Raw genomic sequence first — 14,133 nt, 5'->3', positions numbered from 1 at the left:
CTGCTGTTATGTGCTGGATTGTCTCTGGGGCATCTTTACACAGCCTGCACCTGGGGTCTTGCCTGGTGTGATAGACCCCAGCCTCTATGGATCTTGTACTCAGAGCTTGTTCTTGTGCTGCCATGATTAGTGCCTCTGTGCTGTCTTTCAGTCCAGCTTTGTCCAGCCACTGGTAGGATTTCTGGATATCAGCCACCTCCTCTATCTGCCGGTGGTACATACCGTGCAGGGGCCTGTCCTTCCATGATGGTTCCTCGTCTCCCTCCTCTTTCTTGGGTTTCTGCTGCCTGAGGTATTCACTGAGCACTCGGTCAGTTGGGGCCATCTTCCCAATGTATTCTTGGATGTTCCTTGTCTCATCCTGGACTGTGGTGCTGACACTCACCAGTCCCCGGCCCCCTTCCTTCCGCTTAGCGTACAGCCTCAGGGTGCTGGACTTGGGGTGAAACCCTCCATGCATGGTCAGGAGCTTTCTTGTCTTTATGTCAGTGGCTTCTATCTCCTCCTTTGGCCAGCTTATTACCCCAGCAGGGTACCTGATCACGGGCAGGGCGTATGTGTTGATGGCCCGGATCTTGTTCTTACCATTCAGCTGACTCCTCAGGACTTGCCTGACCCTCTGCAGGTACTTGGTGGTTGCAGCCTTTCTAGCGGCCTCTTCATGGTTCCCATTTGCCTGCGGGATCCCCAGGTACTTGTAACTGTCCTCTATGTCTGCAATGTTGCCTTCTGGTAGTTCAATCCCCTCAGTTCTGACTACCTTCCCTCTCTTTGTTACCATCCGACTACACTTCTCCAGTCCGAACGACATTCCAATGTCATTGCTGTATAGCCTGGTAGTGTGGATCAGTGAATCGATGTCTCGTTCACTCTTGGCATACAGCTTGATGTCATCCATGTACAGGAGGTGGCTGACAACTGCTCCGTTCCGTAGTCGGTATCCGTAGCCAGTCTTGTTAATGATCTCACTGAGGGGGTTCAGGCCTATGCAGAACAGCAGTGGGGACAGAGCATCTCCTTGGTAGATCCCGCACTTGATGGTAACTTGTGCTATGGGCTTGGAGTTGGCCTCTAGTGTTGTACGCCACATCCCCATTGAGTTCCTGATGAAGGCTCTTAGGGTCCCATTGATCTTGTACAATTCTAGGCATTCCAGTATCCAGCTGTGGGGCATTGAGTCATAGGCCTTCTTGTAATCAATCCAGGCAGTGCACAGGTTGGTCAGTCTGGTCTTGCAGTCTCGGCTGATTGTTCTGTCTACCAGTAGCTGGTGTTTTGCACCTCTGGTATTCTTGCCAATTCCTTTCTGTGTCCCGCTCATGTATTGACCCATGTTCCTGTTCATCTTAGCCGATATGATGCCTGACAGGAGCTTCCATGTAGTACTGAGGCAGGTTATTGGTCGGTAGTTGGAGGGGACCGGTCCCTTCTTGGGGTCCTTGGGGATCAGGACCGTCCGGCCTTCAGTTAGCCATTCCGGGTGTCTTTCGTTAACTAGCAGCTGGTTCATTTGTGCTGCCAGACGCTCGTGGAGTGCAGTCAGCTTCTTCAGCCAGTAGGCGTGAACCATGTCGGGCCCTGGTGCTGTCCAACTCTTCATACTGGAGACCCTTTCTTGGATATCTGCCACTGTGATGGTTACTGGACCCTGTTCAGGGAGGTCGCTGTGGTCTGCCCTCAGATCCTCTAGCCACTGAGCATTGCCGTTATGGGTTGCATCCTTCTCCCATATGCTCTTCCAGTATTGCTCCGTCTCCAGCCTTGGTGGTGCTGTTCTCTTATTGTTCCCTTGCCACTGAGAGTACACCTTTGCTGGTTCTGTGGAGAACAGCTGGTTTATTCTCCTGCCTTCTATCTCTCTGGTGTACCTCCTCAAGCGGCTGGCCAAGGCTGTGAGTCTTTGCTTGGCAGTTTCCAAGGCCTCAGGTATGGACAACTTGCTGTATTTCTTAGGCACCTTATTTGTCGCACCTTTCTGCAACTCCGTTAGTTGGCTAACCTCCCTCCGTGCTACTTTGATCTTGCCCTCTAGCCTCCTTCTCCATGGAGGGTACTGCCCCTTGTGGCTGTTCAACTTGTAGCCAAGCATCTCACTGATCACTGCTGCCGTATTGTAGATCAGCTTGTTAGTGTCGGTAATCGTGGTATATATATATATATATATATATATATATATATATATATATATATATATATATATATATATTAGTGCTGTCAATAGATTAAAAAAAATTAACTAACTAATCTCACAATTTTCTGTTATTAATTGCGATTAATCTCAATTACTTTATTAATAGCCTGGCTCCAATTACATTTTTTTTATTCTTTATATTTTAAGATTGTAACAGACATTTATGCAACACAATGAAGTAAATGCAGAATAAACACAAAGAATGTATGCTGAAATTCAAAGAGAATTTTAATAGTTTTCATCAATCTTTAACACAGTGAAAACTTACAAAAAACCTTTAAGGCCATCAACAGTGACTGAACCCAGGCCTACAGGTTAAAGTGAATATCATAACAATAAAGGGTGCACAAAACTCAGTATTTAAAACACAAAAAGACACAGCTGAAAACCCAGAATGTTGAACATTTTTCACTTCAAAGGAGCAATCTGGATTAGTCCTTCTTTGCACTCAGCCAGTTACTGAGGCAGACTATTCTGTTTACATTGTCTGATGACAAAGAAGCACGCTTCTTTTGAATGATGTGACCTGAGAGTGAGAATAATCTCTCACAAGGCACTGTGGTTGTAGGGGTTGACAGGTACTTGCGTGCAATAGGTGCCAGCCTGGCATGTGCTCCTTCTCTCTTTAACCACCACTGTAGTGGACACTCTCCTATGTCAATTTTGGGCTCTGCTTTGTACAGATTCAGACAGCAGTCTATAGCATCTTCCTCTTCCTCTGTATCTGAATCAGGAGAACCCAGCAAGCAGATGGACATCTTGCTCTTCTTTGGTGAGGGTTCCTCTGTTGTCTGAACAGATGGTTGGTGTGCATCCGTCTCTGACATCAGAAGGTCATGTACTGATGCCCACACCTCTCTTCTTTCATCTTTGGAAAGGCATTTAAGATCTTTAAACCTGGGATCAAGGGCAGTAGCGATCTTCAGCCATGTGAGATTGCTGCTGTCCCTCTGCTGAGCTAGGTCTGTGGTAAAAATCTTCTTAAACCTCAAAACGTAGACTGGGTCATCATCTGAGGGCTCCATAATCCTGAACAAATGACACAAGGCTGGCAACACCATGGAACAAGAGACATACCGCTCTCCTCCCAGCAGTTCGGTAACATATCTGCAATAGAAAGATCAAGTCTGTATTTTTCTATTAATCACACAGAGACAAACATAAAAACTACATATGAAAATACACAGAGAGGTGGAGGTGGAGAACATACTTGAAAACAAAGCTAGAATGCAAAGATAGACACACAATCATGAGAAACAAAATGTATTTACCTGCAAGGTTCCAGTAGTTCCTCCAGCTTTTGCAGTCTGTCAAGCTCCTGGTCAGTCAACATAGTCACCTTGCTGTTTTGTTGAGTCAGGATGGTGGTCAGCCCAAATTTGTTTCTCTGGATCCGCTTGATCATCTCTAGGGTGGAGTTCCATCTTGTTGGAACGTCCTGAACAAGCGGTTCTGTTTGATGTCCATGTGCAGCTTGCTGTGCCTTTAATTCCTGAGCGTTTGCTGGACTATGCTTAAAATGTCCAACAATCTTGCGACATTTGGCCAGAGCCCTTTCAAATGCGCTGTCATTAATAGAAACTGTGACCGTTCTTTGCAGAATGTGGACCATGCAGGGCATGTGTTCAAATGGAAGTAGTCTGGCGGCTGCAACCATGTTACGAGCACTGTCGGTGCCAAGCGTGGTTACCTTGTCCTTGATTTTCCATTCGTTTGCAACATTCAGAAAATGGTCAGCACACGCCTCAGCATAGTGTCTCTCTTCAGTTTTACTCACTGTTAGTGCAAACGATTGCATAGTCCAGTCGTTATCAATAAAATGCGCCATGACCCCCAAGTAATTATCGTTGTTCACCGAAGTCCAGTGGTCTCCGGTGAGAGCGACATTCCTTACTTGCACAAGCTTGCTGGACTGCTGAGCCCTCTGGTCCCCATACAAAGTGTGCAGTCTCGACACAATGGTTCCTCTCGAGGGCAGATTGTAACACTCATCTCCTGATGCAGCACGAATGACTTCTCTCAGTCCATCATCTTCTACTATGCTAACTGGTCGGCAGTTTTTAGCTATCCAAACAACCAAGGAATTGGTTACCTTTTCTCTCACATTTTTTGTTATTCGTCCACAAGCACCATACTCCAGAAGCGTAGACTGGCGAGGTCCCGTAGAGGTGGATTCAGTTGGGTGTTTTGCTCTCAGGTGATACGCCAGTGATGAACTGCTTCTGTGGTACTTGAATTCAGCTTTGCAAATTGTGCATCTTACTCTCGTTTTGTCCAACAAGCCATCAGGCAACTTCTTAAAGAGAAACTTTCCACCCAAAAGTCCGTCCTCGTCCATGCTTGCGTGTGTTAGCTAGTGTTAGCTAGATAGTAGCATGGTGTCACTTCTTCTTCTAATCATTTCTGTCAGGCCAAACGCCAGCATAGCACACTGTTGCCCCCTCCTCCAGAGGTGCTCATGAATTTAAAGGTCTTAGATTACAGGAAATTAATAAAAAAACAAAATCAGCGTTAAATTTTTTTAATGCATTAAACATTTCGCGTTGATCTTAACAATTAACGCGATAATTTTGACAGCACTAATATATATATATATATATATATATATATATATAGAGAGAGAGAGAGAGAGAGAGAGAGGTAGATATGGTGTAACAAATGCGTGTTACAAAGTTTATATGGTTTTCCATTGGGTCCTTTCTCGGGCCAGGTACTTTTTTTAGTACCTACTCAGCCAAAGCAATTCAGCAATTCAGTCAATCTGAAAATGTAACGTCAACAGATTGCATTCCACCGATTGGCTAGTCAGTTTTGTCACTCGATGACTCATGAGAGCATGTCATTCACAAAAATCAAATCCTCAAAGTCTGTCTCCAAATCTGACAAAAAGCTATAGACCACACAGCAGGTCTACCATCGCCTCAAGTTTCTCCAGTGTGATGTTGTGCTTTTGTTGTATGCAAAATGGGACTTTTAGTAGTATTGCTGTAATGACCTTGCACACATAGGCAGTACTTGATTGTAATGAAAAACAATTTAACTGAGTTGGGTCGAGCCGAGAAGGTTGTAATGGAAAAGATACATTAGCTCATGTCCTCTTAAAGCACAAACAGTAGATAGTAGCAGCATGCTCCCTTTCGGTTATGTAAACGGTCAAGTTCTTGTTGAGCCGGGCAACACATAATTGTGACTAACATAAGAATTTATTTGTTCCTAGGGGTGGACGACAGTAGGAGCCTGGGATTTCAGGCACCGATAGAGGATGAAGAGTATGAATATTTAGAGCAGGAGGAAGGATACACGACAGAGCTGGATTATGTAACAACATCAAGGTTAAAAGACAAGTGCATAAATGTCTACTATGTACAAAAGTATATGTGTTATCTTTTGTATCCCAGCTCCCGTTTTTCCGTGTTTTCCTTAGGTTCTTGACTCAAACAGTTCCGTCTAAGAGGAGAAAAAAACATGGCAAACGTCGAATCAGCAAATCACAAAATTGCATAGATCTCAAAATCCGCATATTGGAAAACCCAAACATTGAAGTGCTTTCAAATACTGGTAAGTCTAAAGCAAACGTGATGTGAAATTTAAATGTTAAAAACAGAATGAAAACACCTCAGTACACATGAAACTCTGGAGCAGATGTGGAAGATTTCACTGTGATTGATTCAGTGTTCCTCTGTGTTCTAGTGTTTCGGATGTACCGGCTTCACAAGCTGAAGGTTCGTCGTGGTTTGAAGGAAGCTGACTTCCTGAAACTACTCAGGTCTACCTTCCCTCAGCTGGCTGGAGATGAACCTTTTGACCTTTTCTTATATTGCAACCTCAAGAAACTGAAACCTCTGCAAGTAGACTCTGTGACACCAGAGGAAATCATCAGAGTTTCTCGGGGATCTACCCTCTACATACGACTGCAGGTACTGTGCTGAGAAGATTTAACTGATCTCAACAGCGTTACCAAAGATTACAACACATTGACAACTTGATTTGAGAAGAAAATTCCGACCTTCTGTAAAACAGAAAGAAGATGCTGATGAAGATCATGAAGATCTTCCATCCACTGAGACAGACACCCATATAAATCTCAGAATCCGCATCCTGGAAAAGCGAAAGATTAATGTTTTGTCAAAACAAGGTAAGTCTAAAGCAAACATGATGTGAAATTTAGATGTTTCTGCTATAAAAATGCAGCACATGTAAGCCGTATATCACCTTGTTACCTACTAGGTAAGTTCTGAAGTGCTTTTCACCCTTTTACCTGCTCGGAGATTGGTCTATTAAACACCGGTGAAGCTGATGGTCTCCACCACACCTCTATACCAAAAACAGTCATTTGCACCTTGTAAATCACAATTGTTGATGCCAGTAATGCTCGAGAGCAGCTGAAACCCTGGTCAGGACCAATGTTCCCTCTAAGCTGCGTACTGCGTACAGAAAATCTAGGTTGCGCGCAAAAAAAAAAAATCTAACCTGAATTGAAATTAAAGTAAATATTTTAACAATTCTGTTTTTTGCAGTGTTAGTAAGTGACTGGCTGCTCCCGTATGGTTTAGACCGATGCCACCTTATCCCATAGTCCAGCCAATAATGCGATTCACATTCGTATATACGCAGCTAATCAACATCGCTAACAGGCTATGACAGCGTCCTTATGTGTCGACACCGGTGTTTTAGCTAGCAAAGTGGCGTGACTGATGTGGCGTGAAGCCACGTTAGTGTATAACCATTGGAGATGTGAGCAGGACAGACAGAACAATTGACGGAACAAGTGTGGACTTTATACCAGTTTTTAAATTGTGTTGATAGGCCACGTAAAACCAGAGTTATGACAAAAATATCTGCAATGTTTGGTTTTCTTCCTGAATATTATCATTGTTTATATTTACTGCGGGAAGAAATGGTAAAAACTGCGTTTTATAAGGAAAACGCTCGAAAGCACTCTCCACCTGTGAGCAAAGACAAAACCAAAAAGCCCCCACCCTTTCCCATTCGTCGAAAAATGTACCATGTCGACCAATCAAAACATGATATGGCAATATGGCATTTAGTGGTTTAGGAATGGGGGGGCATCAAATTTGATGCAGAACAGCTGACTGTTCCGTAAATAGTTTGAAATGTTTTTTTAAAAAAATGCCTTAGTTGCATTTTTAGGTAAACAGTTGCAAAAAACTTTGTTTGCAAAACTCAGTAACTTTTTTGAAGAAGTAACTATATAATTAACTGCCCGACATCAACTGTATTTTGCAGACAGAGCGTTACAGGACTATCTCCCAGACCAGACTCATACCCATAATACAAGTCAGAGCTTGTATGTAAATGTAAATGCTATAATTTGATTATTTTAATAAACCATGTAACTTGGATGGATTCGATGCTGGCATGACCACAGTGCACACGTCTGATGTCGCTCACAATGGTCCAAGGGATCGCTCAGGGAGTTTGTGTGTTCGCTCAGACACATGAAAAATTAGAGGGAACATTGGTCAGGACACATATACCGTTTGTGCTGCCTCCCTGCACTCTACATGGACATCTTCATCTTTCTGCACTACTCCCTGGTCTAAGAATTGTAACATATTAATAAAGAAATATGTACTATAATACCAAGAATATTTTCATTATAAAACACAATGAAAACACCTCAGTACACATGAAACTCTGGAGCAGATGTGGAAGATTTCACTGTGATGATTGGAACATTAGGAGCCCATGTCACCACTGGTACCTCCAAACTGTGAAAGCAGATTCCAGATTCAATTGGAAAGTAGTATCAGACGAACATTTAGTGAAAGTACAACAGGAAAGTGATGATTTCTTTCTCCTAATACTGGAAAAATTGAACTGATCTCTCAGCGTTCCTCTGTGTTCTAGTGTTTCAGACGTGCCCGCTTCACAAGCTGAAGGTTCATCGTGGTTTGCAGGAAGCTGACTTCCTGAAACTACTCAGGTCTACCTTCCCTCAGCTGGCTGGAGATGAACCTTTTGACCTTTTTTTAAGGGCCAAGCACAACAAACTTAAACCTCTGAAAGGAGACTCTGTGACACCAGAGGAAATCATCAGAGTTTCTCGGGGATCTACCCTCTACATACAACAGTCACTGTGTCCAGAAGATTTAAGACTTAAGATCCGCATCCTTGAGGACCCTAAGATTGATAAGATCACAAATATAAGTAAGTTTAAAGCTTTTAACCTTCAAAGATCTTTGGAAGGATTTGATGCCGTTAACGTTTTCTACCTCTTATTAGCTCCTTAACTTGATTTAGAGGCTTTGCATGTCTCAAGAGTCCAACGTACTAGTCATCCAGCTCTCTGTGCAGGTTTGCTGAGTTACCCGTTTATTAGTTGATTCAGGAAAACATGTCTTCTAACTTGTCGATGACTGAAACTGCTCTGACTGTAGTCACACTACCCGCTGTCTTAAAAAACCTCGTAACATTATAAAAGATACCTCACACTCTGGCCACTCCCTGTTTGAACTGTTGCCCTCGGGCCGACGGTACAAAGCAATCAGCGTAAGGACAAACAGACTCAAACACAGCTTTTACCAAATCAGAAAAATATGTCTTGATGCTGCTACTAAAAAATGTCCATCACGCTACTCCTGAAGTGATCTATGCACTGACTGAGGCATATGTGTGGGGATTGATTTTATTTTACAAATTTTATTTAAAGTTTACATTTGTATGGATGATGCATTGATCAGAGATCAATTCTAATTTCGTTCTACCTGTGACAATGACAAAAAAGACATTCTGATTCTGACTTTGTGAGCTTCTCTGTTTTCTCTCAGTGTGTCAGAATCACCCGTCTCATGAGCTGAATGTTCCTCGTGGTCTTCAGGAGGCTGACTTCCTGGCTCTGCTGAGGTCCACTTTCCCTCAGCTGGCTGCTGGTGAACCTTTTACCATCTTAATTGGTCGCAACCACGATCTAATTCCTCCAAGAGTGGAGAGTATGACTGCAGAAGAGATCTGCAAGAACAGGACTAGGAATCCTGGTATTTACATCCGACTGAAGGTACTGCAAGAACCAATTTAACATCAGGGTGAAAATATTGTTTAAATGTAGAGCATGTTGTTCTGAATAAAAAATCAGATAAAAAAAACTATTCTTTTACTTTTTGGTGGAAATTTAGGGTCCAGAGAAAAGGTCTCTACAGAGAGAAGATGCTACCGCTGCTGAACTTCCTCCACCCAGCCTGGATTCAACCACACTGACCACTGAGTGAGTCAAAGAAAAGAGTAAGCTGCTGCTGTTAGAGTTTGTTATTTATGTCAACAGTTCAATCCAATTTTGTTCTTTTCCCCCAGAGTTGAGTCTGAGAAACCTCAGATCAGTCAATCAGACACCCACGTGCATCTCAAGGTCCACATTGTGGAGGACCCTCAGATGGATACCATCTCGCCCAATCGTAAGTTCAAAGCCTTTTAATTTATCTGTCCAGTACAATATTCAGTTATCACCACTGTGATCACATGCTGAGCTGAAATAATAAAGAGTAGCCGAGCATAGCTCCTAGGGTGGTCAGGACACATTTGTGACTATGAGGTCCTTTGTAGAGCTCTGTAGGCATGCTGCTGGATGGTTTGGGAAGCTTGTGATGACCTGAGTTTGGACCAGTTTGTCAAAGCACTTCATGATTACTGGAGCACGAGCCACTACACAGCAGTCATTCAGAATGCTGATGGTGGTCATTTTTTGGTAGTGGTACCGTGATAGAGGATTTCAAGCAAGGCTGTCAGTGGTAAGGCTTAATGTTGGGGACATGGTCTCTTTGACTGACAGGTGGCTGTAGCTGCTTCCTGAACCTCAGCTGGACCTCTGGATTGTGTTTGTGCTCTTGGAGCCTTTTGGACCATTTTAATGCAAATATCTGATAAATATTGTAGTTGCTTTGCAGCTGATAACAGACTGTCTAAGACGTCTGAGCTCTTGTTTTTTGAATGAAATTGTCAGGTTTTGGTGTGATGCTCCCTGTTAGCTGGCAACTTAGCACTCTTTCCTGTTTTATCCCAGTGTTTCAGAATTACCTGCCTCATGAGCTGCAGGTTCCTCGAGGTCTTCAGGAGGCTGACTTCCTAGCTCAGCTGAGGTCAACCTTCCCTCAGCTGGCTGCTGCTGAACCTCTGGAGCTCCTGATATCTAATGACGACAAGATACTAGAGCTTCTAAATATGGAGTCACTGACAACTGAGGAGATCAAAGAGGCTGTCCAGTCAACTGGGAGTGCTACCCTCTTTGTTCGATTGAAGGTACTGTGTCAGATTCAGCATTTCTGCCTTTGTAGATTTTTCTTTTGTCCTTCTTAATCCCTCCACATGGCATTGTCAGAAACCATTAATTACAAAACCCATACTAAATAAAAACTATAAAACTTTCCAGGCCTCAGAGGATGTTCAGGATGATGTGAATAAGCTTGATGGTGCTGAAGACTCTTCATCCTTTTCTGAACAAACCACACTGCACAGGAGGTAAGTGATTAATAAAAAACAGTAAAATTGGAGAATGAAAACACAGTTTCATAGCATTTATTATGTTGCATTTTGGAAATGGACAGTGACAAATGGACTGATTCCTATATAGCGCTTTTCTTCTCTCCTGGAGTACTCAAAGCGCTGTTTACAACATTCCTCATTCACCCACTCACACAAGGACTTCTAACCTCAAGTACAATCTAACCAACATTCACACTCCAGTTGACGCATCGGAGGGCAACTTGGGGTTAGTATCTTTCCCAAGGATATTTGGCATACAGACTGGGGAAGCAAAGGTTCGAACCACCAACCTTCCAATCAGTAGCTGATCTGCTCTACCACCACAGCCCCACCTTTCCCCACCCTGCCCTGCCCCGAAGATGGTAGTTTGACCCATCTTCAATCTTATGGGTTAGAAACCGTTTTGAAGATGAAGATGAAAGAAGTTACATCTTGGAGAAAGAATGAAGAGGGCTGCATTGGTGTGGCCAAAAAACATATTCTGCAATGTTCTCCCTTGAGACATTGCTGTAGAAAACCGGCTTACCTCTGGTCTCAAAGGTGTTCAGAAACAGTAAAGATCAAAAAACACAATAAGCTTTCTCCTGGTTGCACTCCTACCTGGTGTGCTGTCTTCTGGCTTTAATATTTTGAGCTGTTTGATATTTCCTGTTGTAGGGGTAGACTAGGGCTGCCAAAACTATTATTTTGATAGTCGACTAGCAACCGATTATTTTTGCAATTAGTCGACTAATCAAATCGTGCATCTATTGGATGTATACCGTACAGCTTATTGCATCAGCATGTGTCTGCTCTTATATAACTATCATTAGCTTACAGTAGAGCTGGGCGATATAAGATTTATTCATATCACGATATGTTTTTTTCATTTCAGGCGATAACGATATCTATCACGATATCAGCCAAATAACTATATTTGTAAGATTTAAATGTGCCGTTGCTCACAAGTAAAATGTGAAATAATCAGCAGCTTGTTTTTATTTAAATATTTATTTCCCATAATAAGTTCATCCATTAAGCGGACGCAAATGGATGGATGAAGTTCAACAGGGTAGATGTCTGACAAAAGCCGAATGACAAATTAGCGCTTCCAGTCAGAGACTGAGGCTACGTCCACACGTACACGGGTATTTTTGAAAACGGAGATTTTCCGTTTTCGTTTTAAAAAATAATCCCGTCCACACATAAAGGCAGAAATGAAGGTAAACGCTGCTATGAACATGCCAAAGCAGCAGGTGGAGCTAGATTCCTAACCGTGCAGAAATGTTGGCCAATCAGAAGTCTAGAAGCCTCGGTGGGAAAAGTAAACAAAGCTGCGGCATAGAAGCAGAACCGAGTCGTATGTGTGGACGGACAGAAAAATGTGTGTGTATGTAAGCATTTAAACACTGCAGAGAGTAGAATTAACAGTAACAGTATTGTAGAAATTCATTTCACCGAAACAATAACGTGGCGCACAGTGTGACGCATGCACCAGTTTATTGTATTTCCAGACTTGCTTTCGGCACAACTTACAGTGCACGCTACTCTATTTTTTGTCAGACTTGAAATAGCCGAAATACCTTCACACTACAGAACTTCTATGGCTCTTCCGTTCGACAATCTCTCCGGCATTGGAACCATCATCTGTTTTCTCTTCGGTAACCTTCGGTCACGCTTGGTTGATTTTTCTAGTCGGCACACTCATTTCCTCCATTACCCGGGCGGTACGGTCGCTGGCTGCTTCCCAAACAAATACACATGTGCGGCTTGGCACTTGTGCTGTACGTAACAAGTCACGCAACATGACGCTGCGGCTGTGATTGGTTCGGCTCTGCGCTACTTAATTTGGATTGGCTGACCTTTTTTTTTTTTTTTAAGAGGACAAGAGTGGCGAGGTCTATCGCGATAGTTTAATTTCTCTATCGAGTAAAAGTTATATCGCGATACATATCGTTATCGTTCTATCGCCCAGCGCTAGCTTACAGCTTGAAGTGTTTAAGGTATGTGCTAACTTAAAATAAAGACAAGATGATAGTTTATTAAACCTTTAATGAAATTTGCAGATTGTCTCAGTGGAGTTTAATAAACTCAGCCGTCTGCTTCTCGCTCCCTAAAATTTAACAGGACATTGGAGTAAATTCTCGACCATCTCACACTTCTGTTTAATCAGTTTTCTATTTGACGTTTATTCAGCTGTGTGAAGACTATAACTTTAATCTCAACCAAACTGATTTACTCAGGAACAAATAAAAAACACTGAAAAAATCCAAACAATGACATTTTTAAGTTATCTAAGTGACTTATATATGTTTAACCTGAGTAGCAAAAGACCGCGGGGGAGTCGAAAATGATGTGCCGGGGGTTGACTGTTCTCGCTGGCTCTAGTGAGTCTTGACCTCCTGGTCAGCTATCGAGCTGGTGCGTAACAGGTGTCTCCGAAAACGTCGGAGCACTTTTGCAAATATGTGATGTCTTGGTAAATTGAGCAGATATTTGAAGCTTACACAGCTACATTCTCGCCTGAAAATATCTTAAAAGTTTGTTACTCTTACACTCTTTCTGGGTTTTCTGTGAAGGTTCTCAGTCATCCAGGTCATCGTAGTCAAAGGAGCTTGTAAAGAAAAGCGTCTGGACTTCTTTAAGTTGCTTGAAGACGTTTCACCTCTCATCCGAGAAGCTTCTTCAGTTCTAAGGTCAAATGGTGGCGAGTCCCAGATTTTCAGGGTTGCAAAATAAACCTTTAAGATATTTTTAGGCGAGAATTATATTATATATATATTATATATATTATATATATATATTATATAGCTTTCTTGTTATATGTAAAATTGTATTTATTTAAATTTTTACTTTTTAATTATTTTACTTGCATTTTTTAATCACTTTTATATTTAAATATATTTAAATGTTCATTTGCTATTTATCTAGGGAGTGAAGAGTAACGCAATTTCTATTCTCCGTATGTCCTGTACATGTGGCAGAATCGACAAATAAAGTTGACTTTGACTTTGACTTTGACTTTGAATGTAGTTTTGCGACCCAGAAAGAGTAATATTAAAACTAAGTAGCTGCTGCCGTTGTTGGAAACTGGGCCGCGCTATGAATTCTGGGATAGGTTGGGCCACGAAGGATACACCCGACCCATCAATCAAATCTAGGGAAAAAGAGGGTGGATTTTTTTGGCCATATTTCGAGGAGTCTTCGAATTTGGACACCCTTCGTCGCGTTAAACGACTTACCTACTACTTACTTCTGCGTCTTTCAGAATCTTACAAAACTTCCAACGACGTGTCGACTTTTAAATTACTTGTCGATGATTTTTATAGTCAACATAAGCGTGACTCCTCAGCAGTGGTGATCTGCAACTTAAAGTGATGTACAGAATGAAAAATGAACTATCTGGAAGTTGTTGTTCACTCATATCATATCAAACCTTGAAATACAGGCTTCCTTAAAAAGATTGA

General features: G+C 42.3%; 1 protein-coding gene across 1 annotated transcript in view; it reads left to right on the top strand.

The window, feature by feature from the left end:
* Positions 1–14,133, top strand: part of LOC309703997 (uncharacterized protein) — a 40,535-nt gene that overhangs the window by 17,337 nt on the left and 9,065 nt on the right. The window contains exons 11-20 of the mRNA XM_082528943.1: positions 5,409–5,523; positions 5,616–5,749; positions 5,882–6,108; positions 6,212–6,326; positions 8,063–8,362; positions 8,983–9,209; positions 9,328–9,416; positions 9,503–9,603; positions 10,209–10,444; positions 10,575–10,663. Of these exons, the coding sequence (XP_082385069.1) occupies positions 5,409–5,523; positions 5,616–5,749; positions 5,882–6,108; positions 6,212–6,326; positions 8,063–8,362; positions 8,983–9,209; positions 9,328–9,416; positions 9,503–9,603; positions 10,209–10,444; positions 10,575–10,663 (1,633 nt within the window). The remainder of the gene's footprint in view (positions 1–5,408; positions 5,524–5,615; positions 5,750–5,881; positions 6,109–6,211; positions 6,327–8,062; positions 8,363–8,982; positions 9,210–9,327; positions 9,417–9,502; positions 9,604–10,208; positions 10,445–10,574; positions 10,664–14,133) is intronic.

Source organism: Aulonocara stuartgranti, assembly GCF_965226115.1.
Source record: "Aulonocara stuartgranti genome assembly, chromosome: 3".
Lineage (NCBI taxonomy): Eukaryota > Metazoa > Chordata > Actinopteri > Cichliformes > Cichlidae > Aulonocara > Aulonocara stuartgranti.
Note: the sequence above shows the minus strand (reverse complement) of the source record. Positions and strands in the feature narration are given on the sequence as shown.